Here is a 23,620-nt window from a genome sequence, read left to right as displayed (position 1 = left end):
CTCCTTTTGATTCATCTGTCATCACGAACAATTCTAGTCAAGACTATTTTAAGATGCGAAGTCTACGTCATGAAACTTAAACCCAACTAAAACAGAATTATCTCAATGAGGATGGAGTTTCCTGTCATACTGTTGTATATTTTCTTATCACAGCATGACACCATTTCTCTTCATTACTTCTGCTTAGCATCACACCTCAGACAGCATCCATGCACGGCAGGCCTGTGTCGGCAGCAGATAGCAGGGCAGCTCACTAGGTTTTGGAACGGAGCTGCTGTGTGAACTTAAGATGAATTTTGTGGGTTTTTAAAACTGGGATGGGCTCTTAAAACACTAAATGTTACCCTGCTCTCGGCCAAGCCAAAGCAAATGTAAAAGTGTGCTAATTTGCAACAGGCCTGGCATCAGGACCCCAGGAGTTCTTCATTTGTTCTGTTCAGTCTGGCAGCCACTCTAGACGCAGAATATTGTTTTATTATTTTGGTAAACAATGGGCAGATTGTTTCAGGGAATAAAGAGGCCAGCACAACCGTAGGCCATGCACCAGACTCACCTGAGGACAGCAGGTGGGTCAGCGGGTATGTTAGAGCCCTGGGTATGAATCCTGGATCAATGCACACGGTATTTGAACACTGACGTATTGGAATTGTATCGCTTTATATAATAAAATATCAAACTTTTAACCAACTGATCCCAAGATGACGAAACAGCAGATACGTTGTATTAAAAATATACTGTATTAAAAGTATTTTGAAATTTACTCATTTTATTTGATTATCCTACACCATTAGGATACAAAATGTCACTGGTTACGTCTTGTTAATATCACAGTTGTTTGCAGTGAGATTAAATGGCGTTTTAAAGTTAAGGATTAATTTTAAAGTTAAGGTCTTAAAGAATTAAAGTTTTTAATGAAACCTGAATGGTTTCTGTCTGTCCCTCCATTTGAAATTCCAGGTAACCAAAACTTGGATCCAAAAAGGTCATAAAGGCATAGAAAAATGCATCCATATGAATCAAGCAATGAAAAATGTGTGGTGAATAAATAATGTATAATAGAGTTGTGTGTTCCACGTGTATTGTCAAGTGTTCATGAGATGGATTGCCTGAGGTTTCTGTGTCTGGACGTTCTGGTTCTCCGAGCTCTGTAACATCGACCAGACGGTAACAGTTCAAAGAGGGAGTGTGCTGGGTGTGAGGGGTCCAGAGTGATTTTGCCAGCCCTTTTGCTTACTCTGGATAAGTACAGTTCTTGGAGAGTGGGGAGGGTTGTACCAATGATTCGCTCAGCAGCCCGGACTACCCTCCGTAGTCTTCTGAGGTCAGATTTGGTAGCTGAGCTGAACCAGTTATTGAAGTGCAGAGGATGGATTCAATGGTAGCGGAGTAGAACTGTTTCAGCAAGTCCTGTGGCAGGTTGAACTTCCTCAGCTGGCGAAGGAAGTACAACCTCTGCTGAGCCTTTTTCACAATGGACTCAATGTGATTGTTCCACTTCAGGTCCTGAGAAATAGTGGTGCCCAGGAATCTGAATGACTCCACTGCAGTCACGGTGCTGTTCATGATGGTGAGTTGGGGGAGAGCAGGGGGGTTTCTCCTGAAGTCCACTATCATCTCCACTGTTTTGAGCGTGTTGAGCTCCAGGTTGTTAAGACTGCACCAGACAGCCAGCTCCTTAACCTCCTGTCTGTAAGCAGACTCGTCACCGTCCTGGATGAGGCCGATCAATTCAATTCAAGTTTATTTGTATAGCGCTTTTTACGATACAAATCGTTGCAAAGCAGCTCTACAGGAATTTAACCTTAATATGTTTAACTTATGGCAAAATTTGGTAATTCTGTATGTTGTCTGAGCGTTGGCATCCTCTGAGGGGTTGGCATTATCTTTCCTCAGGTCATCTCAGATCATTTAAGGGTTGGATCCAGACTGAAACTTCTGTCATTCCTAGTTACCATGGAATGTTAATCCCGTGGCAGAAACAGAAACAAATAGAGACATAATTAGCGTAGCTGCTGTTCCATCTAAGCAAAAATGATTTGTTCAACCCAAGCTAAAGGATAATAATAATGTACATTTGATCAGATATAACTGCAGTACAAGATTATACGATGCATTATGTGAATGCTTGGCTAAAGAGATGTGTCTTTTAATCTAGATTTAAATAGAGTGTGTCTGAACCCCGAACGTTATCAGGAAGGCTATTCCAGAGTTTGGGAGCCAAATGTGAAAAAGCCCTACCTCCTTTAGTGGACTTTGCCATCCTAGGTACTACCAAAAGTCCAGAGTTTTGTGACCTTAGGGAGCGGGTTGGATTGTAGCGTGGTAGAAGACAAGTTAGGTACGCAGGAGCTAAACCGTTTAGGGCCTTATAGGCAAGTAATAATATTTTGTAAATGATACGGAACTGAATAGGTAGCCAGTGCAGAGACTGTAAAATTGGGGTAATATGATCATATTTTCTTGACCTGGTAAGAACTCTAGCCGCTGCATTTTGAACTATCTGTAGCTTGTTTATTGAAGATGCAGGATAACCAGCTAGCAGTGCATTACAATAATCCAGTCTAGAGGTCATGAATGCATGAACTAGCTTTTCTGCATCAGAAACAGGTAGCATGTTTCGAAGCTTGGCAATGTTTCTATGATGGAAGAATGCTGTTTTTGTAACATGGGAAATATGATTTTCTTGAAGTTGCTGTCTAATATAACACCCAGATTTATGACTTTAGAGGACGTGACAGTGCATCCGTCTAGTTGCAAATTGTAATCCAAGAGATTCTGTGTACTGTTTTTTTGGTCCAATAAGTAATATCTCTGTCTTATCTGAATTTAATAGGAGGAAATTATTGGTCATCCAATCTTTTACATTTTTTACACAATCTTTTAGCTTAGTTTAGAAGTTTCATCTGGTCTTGTTGAGATATATAGTTGAGTATCATTAGCTTAACAATGAAAACTAATCCCGTATTTTCTAATAATATTACCAAGAGGCAACATGTATATTGAAAATAGCAGAGGACCTAGGACAGATCCTTGTGGTACTCCATACTTTACTGGTGATAATTGGGATGACTCTCCATTTAAATGAACAAAGTGGTAGCGATCGGACAGGTAGGATCTAAACCATCTTAAAGCCTGCCCTTGAATACCAGTATAGTTTTGTAATCGATCTAGGAGTATATCATGGTCTATAGTGTTGAACGCAGCACTAAGATCAAGTAATACTAGCAATGAGATGCAGCCTTGATCTGAAGCAAGAAGTACCGTAAGTCATTTGTAATTTTAACAAGTGCAGTTTCTGTACTATGGTGAGGCCTGAAACCTGACTGAAATTCTTCATAGAGAATTTTTTTGTAAGAAGGAGCACAATTGAGCAGACGCAACTTTTTCTAAAATTTTAGACATAAGCGGAAGATTTGAAATGGGTCTGTAATTTACCAGTTCGTTAGAATCTAGTTGTGGTTTCTTAAGAGGCTTAATAACCGCCAGCTTGAATGGTTTTGGGACGTAACCTAAAGATAACGATGAGTTAATAATATTGAGAAGCGGTTCTTCTGCTACAGGTAACAACTCTTTCAGTAGTTTAGTGGGTACAGGATCTAATAAACACGTTGTTGGTTTAGATGCACTGATAAGTTTATTTAGCTCTTCCTGTCCTATAGTTGTAAAGCACTGCAGTTTTTCTTTGGGTGCGATGAATGAAGCTGAAATACTAGATGCAGTAGAATCTACATTTGATATTGTATTTCTGATGTTATCTATTTTATCAGTAAAGAAATTCATAAAGTCATTACTATTAAACTGTGAGGGAATATTTAGATCGGGCGGTGTCTGTTTATTTGTTAATCTAGCCACTGTGCTAAATGAGAACCTTGGATTGTTTTGGTTATTATCTATGAGTTTGCGGATATGCTCTACCCTGGCAACTTTTAGAGCCTGTCTATAGCTGGACGTACTGTTTTTCCACGCAATTCTAAAAACTTCCAAGTTAGTTTTTCTCCATTTGCGCTCAAGATTACGAGTTTCTTTCTTGAGAGAATGGGTATAACTGTTGTACCATGCGCGCAGTACGTTTTTCTCTAACCTTTTTCAATTTGAGGGGGGCAACAGCTTCTAATGTATTAGAGAAGATAGTGCCCATGTTGCTAGTCATTTCGTCTAGTTCATGTGTATTTATGGGTACACAGAGCAGTTGAGACAAATCAGGCAGGTTATTTGTGAATCTGTCTTTGGTGGCTGGAACAATAGTTCTGCCCAGACGATAACGCGGAGCCATATAATTAATATTAGTAATACGCAGCATGCACGATACAAGGAAATGATCAGTAACATCATCACTTTGAGGTACGATATCTATATCGGTAAGATCAATTAAAACGATGAGTGGGTCCGGTGACGTTTTGCTTGACTCCAAAAGAGTCTATTAGGTCAGTAAACGCAAGTCCTAACGCATCATTTGTATTATCAACGTGAATATTAAAATCTCCGACAATAAGCAGTTTATCAACATTTAACCAATAGATCTGAGAGGAAGTCTGCAAATTCTTTTAGGAAATCTGTATATGGCCCTGTCTATACACAGTAGCCAGAGCAAGAGATAGGAGAGATTTCTTTTGCATATCTAACAGTGTAACATTTAAGCAGAAGTATTTCGAATGAGTTAAACCTCCTGTATCCTGTTTTCTGAGTAACATTGAGAATATCACTATATATTGTTGCCACACCGCCGCCACGACCAGTCTGACAGGGCTCATGTTTATATCAGTAGCTTGGTGGAGTAGACTCATTTAGACCAAAATATTCATTTGGTTTCAGCCAGGTTTCAATCAGGCAGAGTACATCAAAATTATTATCTGTAATCATTTCATTTACAATAACTGCTTTGGGTGCGAGTGATCTATTATTTAGGAACCCAAGCTTTAAAAATTGTTTTTGTTCATTTATTTTGCGTTTTTCTGATTTAATCATGATCAGATTTTTTCTAGATCCTGCATTAAATTTATATTTTGACCTCGCTATTCGGGGAACAGACACAGTCGGTATAGCTTGGACAACGCAAGTACTTCTATCATTTAAGTGGGTAGAACAAAAGTCATCATAGCAGTTATTTTAGAATTGGCTTATTAGTCAGATGGAGCGTAGCGTCCTGGAGATGTTGTCTGACAGGAGTTCCGTTCCGACTCTGCTGGGGTGCAGGCCATCAGCACGGAAAAGCCTAGGACGCTCCCAGAAAAGATTCCAATTATTAACAAAGAGCAGTTTCTGTTCTTTAAAGCAAACAGTCTACTGAACCTTTCGTTTCCTCGTCGATACGTGGGAAGCGGTCCTGACACGATGATCGTCGTCGCGGGCGATATGCTGCATACCGTCTCGATCAGGCTCCTGAAGTCCCTCTTCAGTGTCTCCGTCTGCCGCAGCTTGGTGTCATTAACCCCCGCGTGCAGAACAACAGCACTGATGCTCTCATCGCCCTTCAGGATCGAGGGTATCTGCGCAGAAACATCGAGAACACGAGCACCGGGGAAACAGTGAGTGTGCACTTTACCTTCAGCGAACGTAGCACGGACGTGCCGGACGATGGAGTCTCCGACGATCACAGCGTCGCATTCCGTCTCGCGGAGGGGAGCGACGCGGTTTCCGGGTGGTGATCTCGAAGACCGGAGGCGGTGGAGGGGGAGAGGTCATCGCCCGGGGCTTGGTTCGCGTCTTCCGCTGATGGTACACCCAGGGTCTGTAGCGTCCTGGCGCCGGAGTGAAGGACATCTGGGAAGATCGCGTCCTGGGTGCACAGGGTCTGTGCAGAGAAACGCACGGAGTAGAGGTGGTGGGAGTGTTAGCAGCGTGCTGTATACTTACCCCGGACTTGTGAGCATCAGCCCGGGATGTTTCCAGTGCAGCTCTCTGCTCTCTCAGCTGGGCCTGCTTCTCCACCAGGTCGCGGATCTGCTTCTCCACGGCTTCCAGCTCCAGCTGCACCGAATGCAGCTCGAGCATGACCTCACCTGCACTCAAAGGTAGACACAAATCCGCCATTTAAGCAAGTAAGAGTGAAACAATGGAAATGTGTGTGAATAGAGTATTAGCAATCTAAGCGAGATTAGCGGCAGCCACGCTGCTGATGCTAACGGGCTATAAGCTAATAGCAGACACGAGAAATCAAAATAAAACTAGTGATAACAAGGCGCTCTGATTGGTTTTGTTTTAGAATGCTATAGTGGATATATTCACACGTTATAGAAACAAAAATGATAGTGTATAAAATTGTTTTTAAGATAGAAAATAGACGATAAAGAATCAACTTGACGGAGCTCAAACTCAAAACACGCAGTCACAAATCAGCGCATGCGCACCATATGCTGTTTGACACTCAGTGTCAATCAGTGTCAATCACGATCAGTGTGGTGACATCTGCAAACTTAAGGAGCTTGACAGAGGGGTCTTTAGATGTGCAGTCGTTGGTGTTGAGGGAGAAGAGCAGTGGGGAGAGAACGCAGCCCTGAGGAGCTCCAGTGATGATTGTACGGGTGTTGGATGAGAATTTTCCCAGCCTCACTAACTGCTGCCTGTCTGTCAGGAAGCTGGTGATCTACTGACAGACGGAGGTGGGGACGGAGAGCTGTGTCAGTTTATTCTGAAGGGTGTCTGGGATGATGGTCTTAAAAGCGGAGCTGAAGTCTACGAACAGGATCCTCACATAAGTCCCTGGTCTGTCCAGATACTGCAGGATGAAGTGCAGTCCCACCGTGCAGTGCAGGTGTGGGAGAGAGGGGTGTTGCAGGAGGTGTGTATGGTGTTTTTCAAACCTGCAATATAACTCATTCAGATCGTCTGCCAGTTGTTGATTCTCCAGAGTGCTTGGGGGATGGTGTCTTGTAACTGGTGATATCTTTCATACCTTTTCACACTGAAGCAGAATCACTAGAAGAGAATTTGTTCCTTAGCTTGCCAGAATAATTCCTCTTTGCCACTCTGATCTCCTTTTCCAGTATGTATTTGGCCTGTTTATACAAGACTTTATCCCCCGTTCTGCAAGCATATTCTTTGGCCTGACGGAGCTGTCTGAGTTTTGCAGTGAACGTTTGTCGTTGTCGTAAGTTAGATGAGTCTTGGTAGGAATGCCCATATCCTCATAGAAACTGATATAAGATGTTACAGTCTCGGCGAGCTCGTCCAGATCATTTGCAGCAGCTTCAAAAACAGTCCAATCAGTGAGAGAGAAACAGGCTTGTAAATCCCGCTCTGTTTCCTTAGTCCATCTTTTAACAGATTTTAATACAGGTTTTGCAGATTTAAGTTTCTGCTTGTAGGTCGGTATGAGATGAACCAAACAGTGATCAGAGAGTCCTAAAGCTGCCCGTGGAGCAGAGTGATATGCGTCCTTTATCGCTGTGTAACAGTGATCCAATATATTACTGTCTCTGGTGGGACATGTAACTTGCTGTCTGTATTTTGGCAGTTCGTGGGAGAGATTTGCTTTATTAAAGTCCCCGAGAATGATTAAAACAGAGTCCCGGTGTTGTTGTTCTGTGTCTGTGATCAGATCAGCGAGTTTCTGTAAAGCTGAGCTCACGTGCGCTTGCGGTGGAATGTAGACAGTCATGAGAATGAACGAACAAATCTCCCATGGCGAATGGAACGGCTTGCAGTTAATGAAGAGCGTTTCTAGATCTGAACAGCACATCTTCTTTAACACCGTTACATCTGTACACCACCTCTCATTGATGTAAAAGCACGTCCTGCCGCCGCGCAATTTCCCCATTGATTACGCGTCGCGATCTGCTCTGATCAGCTGGAAGTTAGCCAGATGTAGCACCCTGTCCGGTATGTCGCCATTTAGCCAGGTTTCTGTGAAACACAGAGCAGCAGAGTTAGAAAAATCCTTGTTGATATGGGAGAGCAGAAACAGTTCATCCGTTTTGTTGAGTAGAGAGCGGAGATTCGCCAGATGGATGCTAGGCAATGCCGTTCTAAATCCACGCTTGTGAAGCGTCGTCAGCGCGGATTTAGAATGGCGTTGCCTAGCATCCATCTGGCAATGGATGCTAGGCAACCGTCTGCGTGTCCTGAAGCGTTTGACCATAGCTACGGCTCCGCCAACTATAATGTCCAGCAAAACGTCTGAATAATCAAAATCCGGTAAAAGATTTTGTGGTGTGTTCTGCTGAATGTTCAGCAGGTCATCCCTGGTAAAACTGATTGTGTTTGAGAAACAAAAAACAGGAAAAACAAACAAAAACAGTACAAACACCGAAGCGCAAAGCACTGTAGCTGCCATCTATGGCGCCATCTTAGATCTTATTCAGGTGGATAAACAGGTGGATCACACTTTAGAACAAGCCTTACTGGTTTGTTCTAAAAACCGACTACAGAACTACAAAAACCTAACAAACATTTCAAAGATTAGCTGAAGTCTTTAGGGTTTCTAACAATATGAGGGTAAATGATTAGTTTGTGTGTGTGAACTAACTTTAGCTGAAATAACCCAGTGATAGGCACTTTCTCAGGTCGCTAATGCGTATACCTGAGGCTCTGAGCTGTTTACTGTTCACTTAGAACAAAAGTATTTTTTAATTGTTTGTTTTGACAGTTTAGGTCAGCTGGCTGCAGCATGAAATGAGTTTAATTAGCAATGCCAGTTCTCTGTTTGCGCAACCGCCTTCCTCTGATCGTCACTGAAACCGCAGCACAAAGATGAATGGAGCATATTGTTTAAGAGCAGATTTGCTGGGTGTAAGGAATGACACCTGTTCTGAGACTGTTTAGATAAGCTTGGTAAAAACACACTCGTGCCAGGTGAGAAGCTGCTTGGAAGTCTTTAATGAACACGGACATTCCCATCGAGAACAAGGCTCACTTCTTCTGTCGAACATTGTTTTTGTGCTGCAACAAATAACATTGAGTTGCTGTGCACCTGTGCCAAAGAAATCAACCGTGAATCAATTATTCTGAGAGATTTGAGATGTCTGTTGCTAAATTATCTCTAAAATCAACCATCACCTTTGTAATTTCGGCAGCGTTGTACAGAGACGACAAAAACAACCCGCCCATGTTTTGCGGTCAAAGAGGTGATGCAATTCTGTTTTGCACTCCAACGCTTGAGAAAAACGTGAGATAATTGTCATTGTGCAGATGTTGAATATGATGCTGTTAGCAGTCAGATCTCTGCTTCGACTCTGTTTTTGAGGGCTGGAGTTTAACTGGCGTATTTGGGAGCAGATCCCTCCCCCCTATGGCATCACCACAAAGACACACACACACACTCATACACACACACATGCCTGTGGCCAGCAGAGGGTTGTGGTCAGCCCAATAACGAGCGGTTCAGCGTAAACACGGTTTCTAGACTGCCCCAAACCCCACAACCCTCTGCTGCTGAAATATTACTCACAAAGCTGTCACCGTGTGTGTGCATGCGTGTTTGTGTTCATACAAAGTACTAGACTTGCTAAATGACATATGAAAATATTTAAAATGCACAGCGCTGAGCAAAAACAGATTTCTTCAAATGCCAGTCTTCAAAAACTGTCTTGACTCTCGCTGTTGTGAGTTGGATTTATTTGTTTGTTTGTTGAACCTAAAGAGCTGTGTGAGGTCATCAGAGAACAGTAATTTTATTCAAAACGCTTGCTGTACTTGCATGACATGTAGTATTGCTTTATTTTATATAGAATAAATTAATAAAAAATAAAAAGGTAGTATATAAACATTATGAATATTATATAAATAAAGAATATACAAAAAGTGTGTGTGTATGTGTGTGTGTATATATATATATATGTGTGTGCGCGTGTGTGCGTGTGTGTGTGCATGTATATGCATGTATGTATGTATGTATATATGTGTGTATATATGTATGTGTATATATGTATATATGTGTGTGTGTGTATGTATGTATGTATGTATGTATGTATGTATATATATATGTATATATATATATATATATATATATATATATATATATATATATATATATATATATATATATATATATATATATATATATATATATATATATATATATATAATATGAAAAATCATTTAAAAACTAATTACTGTTTATACAGCTCTGGAAATCGGCATACCATGTATGGCAGCCATTCCATTCCAGTGTCTGTTAAATTCCAACAGACACACTTCACTCTGCTTAATAAAGTACTGATTAGGTGTTCAGCTCAACCAAATCTTATTTAACGAGGAAAAGTATAAAAAAAAACACTGCCATGGTCCTCACTATACTCTTCCAGAAAGACCAGCTGGATGACAAAAACAGTGCTAGTAAGAAAGCAATTGGAATCAAATAATAACTGTCGGCCATGCCAAAAGAGTTGAAAGAAAAGTTTTGAGTGAAGAAAGGAAGGGTTCAATTCTGGCTTACTGACAGAGGCCCACAGTGAGCGTCAGGTTGCTTCCATCCTTAAAATTTCAAAGACAGCAGCTCATAAGAACAAGGTCAAACTGACAGTCTAACTTGGGTGTCCCCAATATCATCAGAGGAAGAAAACAACTCTCCACTATCTGGGATGCCCACCAACTCATTCGAATGTCACTCAACAATTGGAGGATGACCTACAAAAAGAATGGCAGGCAGCAGCTGGGGTGAAGTGCATGGTGAGGACGGTTCGAAACAGGCCTCTAGGGGCAGGGCTGAAGTCGTGCGAAGTTAGAAAAAAGCCCTTCATCAATGAGAAGCAAAGAAGTGCCAGACTGAGTTTTGCAAAAGACCATGAGGATTGGACCGTCTCTGAGTCCAGTTTTCAGCTTTCACATGGTCATTTAATGGTTAGACAGAGACCTAGAGAAGCCTACAAGCCACCCACTGTGAAATTTGGTAGAGGATCGGTGATGATGGGGGTGCTTCAGCAAGGCTGGAATCAGGCACCTTCGTCTTTGTGAAGGGCGCATGAATCAATAAAGGAGAGATGACTGAGGACGATAGCGAATGGTTGGCAGATCCTGAGCACCACTGACAATTGAAAAACATGTAAAATCTTGTAATCTCATCTTGTAAAATGTGTGGTAAGCACTGCTGCTCCATATATAAACAGAGTAACCTATGTGTGATCGCGAATCTTGAAAGTGAAAGTGAAACTAAAAAGCGATTGTGCATTCAAAAGCAGTTTCAATGCCAAGCATAATAGCGGCTCCCTGATGCCCGCAATTTATATACAGTGCAATTACCCTACGATATGACCTCGAGAGAAAGTAGGCTATTGAAATATTTTTCTCCCATCTCATATTTATTACCGTTAGGGGTTCCATAGTACACCTCATTTTCTTTCCGAACACGGTATTAGGATGCGGCGGATTGCAGGGGGTATGGCATCGTCTGTCGGCCCAACCCTACTATTGTGTAGTTTAAAAAAGAATATGAACTTGTTTTCTTTGCAATATTTGAGGTATGAAAACACAGCATCTTTTTATTTTGACCAGTTGTCAATTTCTGCAAATAAATTCTGTCATTTAGTGTTTATTTGGAATTTGGGAGAAATGTTTTCAGCAGTTTATAATAAAACAGAAATGTTCATTTTACTCAAACACATACCTATAAATAGTAAAACCAGAGAAACTGATCATTTTGCAGTGGTTTCAATTAATTGATGTTCACACATGCACACACATACAGTTGGCAGGCTGTACTGCAGTGTAACAGAATGCTCTTCTGCGGTTTTGTTTGAACTTGTTTCTGAATAATTTGCATATTTGGCCGAGATAGGAGGTGAGTAACTTTGACAGTTAACCAAAACTACACATTGTGAGAGTGGCCATGATTTTTGTGTGTGTGGAGGCCGTCTCCTCCTCTAGTCTCCATGCGCACAGTTAAAATAGTCAGTTTTCGTGAGGCCTCGAATCTGTGACGCCTGACATCATTAAACAGATCTGCCTGTCTGTAATTTTCAGCCACAGTGTCTGTCACCAGAGAGAGAGACAGACTGAAGGAGAGAGACAGCAGGGTCAAGGGATGGAGAGAAAGGTTGCATTTAACCGTAAGAGCATGAAGGAGTGGAAAATTCACTCTTTTATGATCCTACTAATGAAGAGTCTTGTTCTGACATTTGCCAGTTGCTGTGGAGATGTGAACAGCATCTTGTGAATTGATTTGTAAAAAGTGGCCCTAAAAAGACACATACAATATGCCACACTTAAAAATGATTGAATGTTATTGTATTATATGATGACCAAAGAAAACTTTATTCACATTGTTCAAACACATTATTCAAAGTTTCTCCTTTTTGCTCTAGTCGTTTTGGAATGAGCTAACAGAAAAATTATATTTGGGTGAACTGTCCCTTTAAGTGCACTTTAGACAAACCTTTCATGTCTTCAGTCATGATTATAGCATCAGATCGATCAACTGTATTTGATCAGGTGCAAAACATTAAAAATGAAAATGTTGTCATTTACTCACCTCATGTCGGTAGGAGTCTCTTATGTTGAACATAAAAATATATTTTGAAGAATGCTGGAAATCAAGTTGATTGACTTCCATAGTATTTCTTTCCCTACTATGGAAGTCAATGGAGACCAACAACTGTTTGGTTCTTCAAAATTCTTCAAAATATCTATATATATTTTGTGTTCAACATAAAAACAAAACTTATACAGGTTTGGAACGACATAAGGGTGAGTAAATTACAAAATGTTAATTTTTTGGTGAACCATTCCTTGCCATGCCATCAACTACAGACCGCACTAATAAAGATGCTTATCTTCGTGAGTTTGCTAAATCTATACATGCTGTGTGCGTGCCAAACAGGCTACATAATAAAGTAATTAAAGGGTCAGATATCTCTATGATTAACCTGCAATTCAGGCCTGACTGCAGGACTAATTAGAAGTTAGCCAGACACACCAAAGGTTGTTGCTGCTGATCCTCTTGTACTTCCTCGGGATTCTTCTCGTTTGATATCCTCCTGTCGGCTTTGTACTTCCCTGCTGTTTGGGCCCATTCAAGCTTTCATGTGGTCAGGTGTTTTTCTGCAGACAGGGATATGACTACCCAGAGGATTTCGGCTCTTCAGCAGAGCTCGAGCTTGTTTATTTGCCATGATAACTTCCGCTAGGGGCTCAAAAAGCAGGCGACTGCATGAGGAATGCGGTAGAGTAGATTTTTATGTTGAGTATTGCTTTCAAGTTTATTTATTTTTAATTTTTTTGGTTTGTTTGCACATGCCATCCACCTAACCTCATGTCCACATGCTTCAAGTGCATGCAAAGTTGCAGTAGAAGCCTATATGCAGAAAGTGTACATAGGTTGTCCAAAGACTTCCATTTAAAGTGCACTTCTACTTGTTTTTTTGGTTATTTTTATAAACTGGAATAAAAGCTGACCTTTTTTCAGTGGTAATTGACATTCGTGCAAACATAGACAGCTTTTGTTTTCTACTTGAGCTCTATTAATTGAATTAGGACACTTCTTCACATTAACATTTATTCATTTAAGATTTTTTTTTTTTCCAAAGTGACTTTGCTACACAGAATATATTGCATTTTTTGTCACGCTAAATTGATGCTGGAAGCGTAACCTGCTGAATAAAGCAAACAGTGCATGTCGTTAAACAATTAAAAACCTCCCTAAGTGGTTTCTTTAGATTGCAGTTGTGGCAGTACAAATCGTAAAAAGTCCATTAATTGTTATCATATCATTTATATGTTTTCATCACAAACATATTTACAATTTGCTTGAAATAAAAATAAAGTACTGATAACCATCTCAATCATATGGCTTGCACATTTACAATATTGATGTTTGAATCAAAAAATGCTACTTTTACAGGATCCATATGCTCAGTGTTAAGTGCAATTTCTGACTATGTATTTACAATACAGTAATTTACTGCAAGAAGAATAAGAAGTTCCTTATAAAGGGAAACAAAAGCAATCTGCCTTTTGTGATGACCCAGGGAAAAAAGTCTTAAATAGCAGAGTGTACAACAAGAAACATCCCTACGGTGCAGTTTCTCTGCATCCGTCCAGGAAATACGATCAGTCCTTTTATTGGCGCATCCTTCTGTGGAATCAGTTTTCCTTTGCCGCCGCTGCATGTGTGTCTGCATGCATGCACGTGGTGTGTGAGTGGAGCAGAGAGCGGTTCTGCGGGGTCAGCGCGGCTGGCAGGTGTGGAGGTTTCTGCTTTCTGCTCCGGGTTTCTCTCTCTGGCCTCGGCAGGTCAGGCCGGAGCCGCAGTCGCAGCGCTGGAAGATCTCCAGGTTGTGAGCTCCTTTCTGCCGGTGGCGCGTGCACACTTGCCCCTCCGTCAGCACGGGCTTACAGATCCGTGACCAGAAGTGTCGGGCGCAACAGAGCCCTTCCACACAGTCAGAAGACCTGAGACACATCTCGCCCTCGCCACCTGACAGATTATAAATCACATCAGCGATCACTCCTCCAGATTTTTGTGAAATCAAGCATGTTAGAAGTACTGGAAGTTTTGAATTCAGACTTATGAATTTAAGAAGAGATGAGACAATATTATAATATATAAGAGAATAGATAAGAACAGACCAAAACAAAGGAGAAAACGAGACCGAAAAGAGATGAGATGTAAAAAAGATGAGGAGAGGCCAGATGAAAAGTCTGAGGAAAAAATGAGCTAAGATGAGAAAAGAAATGGAAAGATAAACGAAAGAAAGCTGAGTTCAGATAAGAAGTCCATCAATATGGAGAAGAGAAAAGATGAGACACAAAATATTGGAGAGTAGATGAGAAAAGAAGAGAGACAAAGGAGTTGAAAGGTGAACATAATAGCGATGAGAAGAGGCAAGATGAGTAAAAGAATGGATGAAATGTGAAGAGAAAAGAAGTAGATGAGACAAGAATAGACAAAATGAGAAAGAAAGGATAAAAAACAAGAGGAGATGAGATGAAAACAAGAAAGGAGAAAAGATGAAGAGATGAGATGATGAAAAGGAGAAAAGACAAGAATTGAGATGAGGAGAAAATTCAGGAAGAATTAAGATGAGGAGAAAAGACAAGAAGAGATGAGCAAATCAAAACGAGGTGAAATGAGTAGAAGAGGCAAGATGAGAAGCTGAAGAGAGGAAAATAAGAGCAAATGAAATGAAAGGGAAAAAAGAAAAGAGACAGATTTGACACCTTTGAGTGGCTGCTGTGGTTTTGGTAGGATGGTGGTTCTTTTAGGATGTGTGAAGTTCTGCCCACGTGTTACAGGCACATTTGGCTCATCCGTGTTGCCAGCAGGTAGAGCGGCATCTACCGTGCCGGTAGCGTCTGTATCAGCAGGTTGACACACACCTGAGAGAGAGACATGAATGGGAAAATTAATCTTCATACAAACTATAATGCACAAAACCCAAAACGATCTCTGGTATGTACCATTAATGCATCGATTTCCAGCGCAGCACATCCCGTCGCGAGCGCAGCGCTTCCTCCGCCTGCGGCACGAGAGACAAACTCCGCGAGAGCCGTTACAAAACTCCCCGAGTCTGCACTCATCATCGGCGGCGCAGTGCGGCGACTGTGGAAGAGCAAATGATCACAATAAACTTTATTTAAACGGCTCCTTTAAAAGAACATGCATGTCATGAAACCCCAAAGGAATTTAAAAATCATCTCAAACTGAGTCCTTTTAAATCCTCTGTGCGTTTCAGCATCCCGTGATCACGTACCGGAGCGTGGCTGTCAGCGGTGCCGGTAACGCGCGGGCTTGCGCTCACCGCGTCACTCGGGCTGGATGCTGCGGGCAGATGTCTGATGGAGTTCCGTAACACAGGTCCAACTTGAGCATCCGCAGTGATTCCGCCCCAAACCGCGAGATAAACAGTCACAACGGTGAGTAGTGAGAGCATGTTCCTCATGTTCTTCTCTGTCAGTATGTCATGCGTAATGTCCAAACTCCACAGCACTTCATGCGTCTCCAAGAGTTTTATACATGCGGGACTGTTTGTATATTCCCGCCCCTTTTAAATGACTGTACGAGGGCATCAAACACGCTCTCCACCACCCCAGTCATCGCCTGCGCAGACGTGCTGGATGAACTCATGTCTGCGCAGGCGATGGAAATAGTTCTGCCGAGGCGCGCAGCATCCCCGCCTCATGAATATTAATCAAGCTGCGTACCGTTCTATTGCGTAACCTAATGAATATTCAGAAGCCACGCCCTTGTTATCATAATACGTCTTTCGCAATAGCTGTGCGTAATTACCGTCGCGCCCCCTCAGAAACAGACCGACAACTTTGTGCTTAAAGTGGAATTTAAGGGATATCATTATACACGAAGGTACCTGTCAGCAGACCTCTGTTAACTAGCTCTAGAGCTTAAACCATTTCATTAAACCATTTCACCAGCTCATTTTTCTGTCAGCGCATGAAAATATGCACGTTAATGTTTCACGCGTTTATCTAACTTACTGCAATAAAAACAGATCTTCCTCTTCGCTGAAATGAAGTGCATCTTCTGTGGAGATATATATAGATAGAGAGAGAGATAGATAGATAGATAGAGAGATAGATAGAGAGATAGATAGATATATATAGATAAATGGAGTTTAACAGGGTTCAGGATTCACCAAGCTTACATTAGGTGCATAAATAGAATTGTTAGATAATAGCTGAACTATGGCCAGTATTATAAGTTTATAAAAGTATACAAGTCTGAAATGCAAGTGGAGGAAAAATGTTTTACTGGAATAAATTAAAGTGGAATAAAAACCTTTTCAACTAAATGCATTGCCCTAATTGTAGACTCTTTATATTTGCTAAACAATCAGATTTCTGTGTGGAATACATTGTGGAAACACCTAACACCTGCTGTTCTTTTATCAGCTGTATTATTATTAAATCACTTTAGTTGTAACAATTTATTCGTTGAGTGTTAGCTGAGGCATTATTAAAACTCTATTCAATTAATTATTTTTCATAGTTTCATAGAACTGTCACTGACTGAGTTTTTGTAGGTTCGGCTATAACAGACACCTTTAGTGCTCTTCACATGAATCTTGGCTTTGGCTGGAGCTTTTGTGTGAAATGGTGAATTGCTGCCCCCTACAGATCATGAGTCTATAAAAATCTTGTATGGAGTGTTTAATTAATACAGAATTGAGGTTTAGAATATTTTAAGACAGCTTATTATTTTAGCAGCATAACTTTTAGTAGAGGCACTCGGCATTCACTTTATACATGGAACATTTAAAGAATAAGACAAGTGATAGGTCTAGAAAAATAAATTAAACTTTTGTTAGTTTCAGTATCGTTATTGCCGTGCTGCATATTTCTATGCAAATTCATTAATGGTGGAACAAATGAATCTGAAGTAATTTCTGCTTTGAGGCTGAATGTCCGCCTGACTGCACAGTGAACTTACCATGCAACTCATTTCTAATTTCAGTGTCATTTCTCCAGGGTAAGTATCTAGTCTATATGGCCTTTCCTGCATGAAAACAGCAGATGATCATCATATCCTCTGGTGATGCCAGACAAATTGTAGTTTAATTGCAGTAAATAATCAAACGTGAGGTCCTACCCGTGTTCTGTCATTAAGGATGTGCTCAGAGACGAGAAGCAAGGGAAATATGAAAGTCTTAAACTAGAATGTTTTGATTATATTTCATTCCAAAAGGAAATAAAGAATATTGTAAATGAAGTCTTTAAGCCATTTAAAACCATATAAAATACCTGCCCTTTTTTTTTGCCCAAGTATTTGATGTTATCTCTAGGCTAGTTTAAATATAAAATGTTTTACAGTATTACTTACTAATGCAGTGTATTTGTAATATAGTAAAGGGAATATACACTTCTGGTCAACAGTTTGATATAATTAAGATTTTTTTATGCTTTTAAAAACAGTAATTAATTTGATGAAACATATACAGTAAAAACTGTAATATTGCTAAAAAAGTTCAAATTTAAAAGAAATGTTTTCTATTTGAATATATTTTAAAATATAATTTATTCCTGTGATGTAAAGCTGAATTTTCAGCATCATTATTCCAGTCTTCAGTGTCACGTGATCCTTCAGAAATCATTCTAATATGCTGATTTGCTGCTTATTTATTAATGATGGGCCTTATTATTATCATTGTTACAAAAAAAATTATTTTGCTGCTTAAGATTTTTGTGGAAACGGTGATAAATGTTTTTCAGGATTCTTTGATAAAATATAGAGTTCAAAAGAACAGCATTTATTTGATAAAATAAATATTTTGTTACATTATTATTATAGGCATGATTGTCACAATGCAAAAAAAAAAAAAAATGGACCTAAAAGTAGGCTTAAATTTCACTAAGTACCGCTTCAACCCCAAAAATTTAAGTATAATTTACTAACCCTCATGACCTATAAAAAGGTGAATTTTGTAGAATGTGCTGATCATGCTTTTCTACATAGAGAATGACCGAGTGTTGTCAAGCTTCAAATAAATATAATAATATTCTTAAGCAGCAGATCAGCATATTAGAATGATTTCTGAAGGATCATGTGACACTGAAGATTGGAGTAATGATGCTAAAAATTCAGCTTTGCATCACAGGAATTAATACAATTTTTTAAAATAATTTTGTAAATAAATTAAAAAACAGCCATAAAACAATTCACGTTTCAGATCCATAAAAGAGTGGAAGATCATGTGAGGACACAGGGAGTGTCTAAAACAGTTGCTTTATTGTGTAAAAAAACAACTAGACAGAGAGCGTCTGATGGACAGCAGCAGGCTGAAGGGATCGTATTCTGACATGCAGCATGAGGAGCGTCGCAGAATGCCGTTGATTTAAGGCACTAATACTGTTCATGATCTGATCCGGCTGAATCTCTGGAGATATCAGGATTATGTTGTACCTGCATTTGAATTTAAGAATAGTCATAGAAGGCAAACCAATCCCACTTCCGTTCCTGTTTTAATGACACACTGTTCCGGTTTCAAATCTGGCCGTTCACAGTGGTCAGTACTTATCTCCTAATTCTTATAAATCTGAGACAATAAATACAGTACAGTATTAATGGAGCTATGAATTTGAGGCACATCATTTCATGGGATGAAGTTTGAGAAGACCAGCGCTGGGCTCAGAATATCATAAACCGTAATGGCCGTCCACCAGGACAATAAATTAACAGCGAAGAGAGGCGAGAAGATGTCTGTGTCTATGATGTCTGTGTTTGTTTGAAGAGTGTGAAGCACGTATAACAGATAATGCCGGCATATGCATGAGTTTCTCAGGGTAGTGATGCGATGCTATTATGTACATGTGCTATAATGAACGAGTATTACTTTAAGAGCAACATTCAGGTCTGTCTGGACTCCTTCGACGTACAGCGTGGTCTTCTTTCGAGTAGTCTGCACACTGATCGGTGAATGAAGAGTTCGCAGACAATCAGGGAGAAGAACAAATCGCCGAGGTCACAAGCTTTTCCCTAAATGGACTGTTTCCTCAGTCAGCTCACAGTAAAGGTGGTTATCATGGGTCAGTGGTGAACACGCGCACACAGACACGTGCTCACGCAAGAGATTCATGTTTTGTATCCGGGTCTCGACAGTCCTTTTTAGAGTCACTTCACTTTCATCCACCTATTCTCCTTCCGCTTCTTCCCACATTTCTCCTCCAGTCCATCCAGTAGTGCTGACGTCCCATGTGAGCAGTGTTGTGTGTCTGTGTGCTTAAGCCTGTTTAGAAGTCTGTGTCCCAGCCTGAGTTATCATCAGGTGGTGGGTCTTCATTGTCCTCAGGAAAGCTATCAAAGTTACTGGTGTCTGTGGATGATGTTACCTGCAAAAAAAAAGAAAAACTGTTTTATAATGTAATTAATTCCTGTGATGCAAAGCTGAATTTTCAGCATCATTCCTCCAGTCTTCAGTGTCACATGATCCTTCAGAAATCATTCTAATATTATGATTTGGTGGCTAAGAAATTTTGACATTCAAATGAAATATAAATCTTTTGTAACATTACTGTCACTCTTGAACAATTTAATGCATCCCTGCTGAATAATAGCATTAATTTATTTTAAGAAAAAATGCAGGGTCAGAAAGCTCTCAGAAAATTCTTGAAGGTGAACGAAGTTCTTATGGGTTTGGAACGACATAAGGGTGAGTAATTAATCACAGAATGTTCATTTTTGGGTGAATTATCCCTTGAAGATTTTGACCATTACAGTAAAAACCCAATAATGCATAAAGTACTTGCACAGAGTATGTTTCTGGCCTAACATCAGTGTAAAAACTGCCTTGCATGAGTGTAAGCACTTACATTAGGGATGATGGGCGGCATCAGTGTCCCCTTCCTCAATCCATCCCAGTTAAACCCTTCAAACCATCTGCAAACATGTTCATTACATGAGATGAAAAATATGCTGATATAATTTTATGAATCATGTCATGTTTTAAAGCAAATATCAAACTCACTTGTGCTTCTGGATGTCTTTGACACCGTTTTTCAAGTTTCCTAATCTTTCAGACGGCGTGTCTCTAAGAAGACGACGAGATATCTGCTTTAACAAGAACCGCTAATAGAAATCTTATGGGTTTTACAGTGATGGACATACCTGCATAGCTTTTTGATGAGATTGGCAGCATTTTTGGTAATTTTTTTAGGGAATTCTATCATGTCGATGCCTCTAAGAATGATGTTGTATGTTTTCATTGGATCCGGTCCTGAAAAAGGAGGACTGAAAAATAAAGAGGAAAAACTGAATTAAAAATCATTGCATGTGTAATATAAATTATAAATCCTAATACTTTAATAATGTTTAATCGATCTGGAAAAAAGTATTTATAAACGCATGAAGCTTACCTGCCGGTCAGCAGCTCGTACATGAGGATGCCGAGGGACCAGTAATCTGCGGAAATGTCATGACCTTTATTCAGGATGATCTCTGGAGCCACATACTCTGGTGTACCACAGAATGTCCACGTCTTCTTCCCAAAGCCGATCTTCTTAGCAAAGCCAAAATCCACCTTTAAAAGATTTACTCAAGATTTAAATTTTCATGCTTGAACCTCCTTTGACAGAAGCAAAATCTGACTTCTTTAAAGGGACAGTCCATCCAAAAATGAGAACCATTATTTACTCACCCTCATGTTCCAAACCTGTATGAATTCATTTCTTGTGTAATGCAAAATATACGGTATTGAATAATTTTGAATTAATTTAAAATTCATCAAAATATCTTGTTACAAAAAAAATCATACTGGTTTGGAATGACATGAGGGTGAATTATCTAATGTAATAATAACATTAATACACTGTTAAATGTAGATTCAGTCTCCAAATACCAGGTACTGCTCAATAAAGAAGCACAATGTTCTCGTATTGTGTTTTTATCCAAATGAGACTACAAGAGGGCGAGTACTGGGTGTCCATATTCGATGCCTTTACTGTCCTCACCAGTTTGGCGTAGCCTCTGTGATCTAGTATCAGGTTCTCTGGTTTGAGGTCTCTGTATATGATGCCTTTGGAATGCAGGTAAGCGAACGCCTCCACCACACATGCCGTGTAAAAGCGCGTAGTTGAATCATCAAAGTGTCCCCTGTGATTAGGAGAGAAACAGGACTGTTGTGTTGTTGAAAGTCAGACAGCAACTGTATAAAACACATCGATCTAGAGTGAATTGACAGGTCTCACCTGTCTCTGAGAATAGTCCACAGTTCTCCACCTAAACACGCCTCCATCAGCATATAGAGGTACTTACTGTCCTTAAACGTCCTATAGAGTCTAAGAAAACAAGAGGACAGTCAAAATGCCATTCTAGATTCAAGGGTTGATGTATTTTCACGTTGTCTCATTTCTGATGTCTAAGCAAAAAATGCTCTAATGTACTTGAAATGAAATGTAACTTTTTCCGGAAAAATCTATCAAATACATTTTTGTTCAATATTTTTTGATTATTATTTAGAATTTTGGGGAGATTTTATCATGATATGCTATTTATAATTTTTTTTTTTACCTATTTTTGCCATTAAATTGATATTTTTTATTAATTTTCTGTCTGTCGTTTTTGACCACGACTACAGTACCAAGTGTTACTTTATATTATTCGACCCTTTACCATATCTGAATCATGTCCATGAATGTTTTTTTTTGTGTGTTCACATAGCTAATTAGACAAGTCACCATGTGTCATCTCATTACAATATAGCAAAAAAAAATTATATATGTATAAAGTGATCAAAGAGACCCATGGGGACAAAATGGATTATCAATAACTAAAATTAAACCATAAAAATAAAATTAAAAAAAGATTTTATTTCAGCTAGTTTCCAAGGCAAAATTCCTAATTTGTGTGTTGAAGTACTGAAATAGCTAAAATAAACAAACTACAAATTTAAAAACCAAATCGAATAAACTCAAATGAACAAAATTACTTAAACTCATGTAAACTATAAAAATGTAAAATATAAAAATAAAATCGAATTCAAAATATAACCAAAACTACAAAATACCACTAAAATAAAACTGGATATAAATCACTGAAGTGTAATGTAGTAGAAGGTGCTGGTCACTGGAGGTACCTGACTATGAAGTCTGAATGTGCCTCCTGCATGATCAGTTTCTCCGAGCGGATGTGCTCCTGCTGTCTCGTGTCCACAATGTGACGCTTCTTTAGGATCTTCATCGCAAATGTCTTCATCTCATCGCTCTTGAGCTGCACCTGAGAACAAAACAAGGGGAGTTAACTATTACTTCAACTTTTTATTTGTCTCACATACACAATTATATCTGAATTAATGACTATAATATTATTAACTATAATTGAAATACACAATATGATCAAAAATGCACACTTCTATATAATTAAAACATATTGTACTGAAAACATGAGGTTCTGTGTTACCAGCTCAACACGGCCAAATCCTCCAACGCCAAGAGTGTCGATGATGTTGAAGTCAGACAGGTTTAGGTTGGAGAACAATGCATTCTCTGCCTCGTATCTGCATTTCAACAAACAGAAGAAAAGTGAATGGAAGAAAAACAATCTATATATCTTGTGGGGCAACCCAAATCTTGATAAGCAAATCAAAACTCAAATCTCATGTCATTTTCATAACCCTTTGTCTAGATCACAGCTCTGCACAAGCAAGATGTATTCTGAAACTTCATAAGGTGCATTCTGGGATGCTTTTTAAACCGTATTGAACAGGATTATTTACATATGTGCTGGGTGCTTTTCCTTCACTAGCCGATTATTATTAGTATTATTATTATTTTAGTTTTAAGTCCTGAAGGGCAAGGAGTCTAAATTGGACTATTTATTTATTCACTGTCTGTTATGTATAACCCCAAAAATGGGATAAAAATGTAGAAATTTGGGAAACAATTATGGGTTACTTTTTGTTGTTATAATATAATATTTTATTTTGAATGCAACCATCAGGGTTTTGGCTGTGAAGATCAAGGAGTTTGCATTAGTTCACCTTCATAAAAATATTTTTGTTCACCACTGATATTTGCAATCATACAGATGATTTATTAGAGGTCAGAATGGCATAAGGATTCTGTAACATTGCAAATAAAATTCTGCTGGATGTCTGTGACCTGTGATACTTTCATATTTTCCTCCAGGTCGGAGTGCTTATACGAGCCCATGATGCAGAACTGGCCAATCAAATCCCTTCACTTGAGCCATGGCCAATGACACGATTGAGCTGCAAATTAGCTTGGCAAAAACCGCTTTGCA

General features: G+C 39.5%; 2 protein-coding genes across 5 annotated transcripts in view; both read right to left on the bottom strand.

Annotated features, from left to right (window-relative positions):
* Positions 1-13,414: 13,414 nt before the first annotated feature.
* Positions 13,415-15,815, bottom strand: dkk1a (dickkopf WNT signaling pathway inhibitor 1a). The gene is made up of 4 exons (XM_079437574.1): positions 15,624-15,815; positions 15,331-15,472; positions 15,091-15,249; positions 13,415-14,347 (listed from the first exon to the last, which is right to left on the bottom strand). Exons 1-4 carry the CDS (start codon positions 15,810-15,812, stop codon positions 14,097-14,099), a joined length of 741 nt encoding a protein of 246 aa, XP_079293700.1. The 5' UTR covers positions 15,813-15,815; the 3' UTR covers positions 13,415-14,096.
* A 2,765-nt stretch (positions 15,816-18,580) lies between these two features.
* Positions 18,581-23,620, bottom strand: part of prkg1a (protein kinase cGMP-dependent 1a) — a 57,129-nt gene continuing 52,089 nt past the window's right edge. For all 4 annotated transcript variants that reach the window (XM_079437573.1, XM_079437570.1, XM_079437572.1 and 1 more), the window contains exons 10-18: positions 22,778-22,874; positions 22,455-22,594; positions 21,568-21,657; positions 21,331-21,472; positions 20,737-20,900; positions 20,489-20,611; positions 20,349-20,411; positions 20,194-20,260; positions 18,581-19,713 (exon numbers count right to left, since the gene is read on the bottom strand). In XM_079437573.1, the coding sequence (XP_079293699.1) occupies positions 19,615-19,713; positions 20,194-20,260; positions 20,349-20,411; positions 20,489-20,611; positions 20,737-20,900; positions 21,331-21,472; positions 21,568-21,657; positions 22,455-22,594; positions 22,778-22,874 (985 nt within the window). In that variant the 3' untranslated portion in view covers positions 18,581-19,614. The remainder of the gene's footprint in view (positions 19,714-20,193; positions 20,261-20,348; positions 20,412-20,488; positions 20,612-20,736; positions 20,901-21,330; positions 21,473-21,567; positions 21,658-22,454; positions 22,595-22,777; positions 22,875-23,620) is intronic.

The sequence above is a fragment of the Barbus barbus genome, assembly GCF_936440315.1.
Source record: "Barbus barbus genome assembly, chromosome: 16".
Classification (NCBI taxonomy): domain Eukaryota; kingdom Metazoa; phylum Chordata; class Actinopteri; order Cypriniformes; family Cyprinidae; genus Barbus; species Barbus barbus.
Note: the sequence above shows the minus strand (reverse complement) of the source record. Positions and strands in the feature narration are given on the sequence as shown.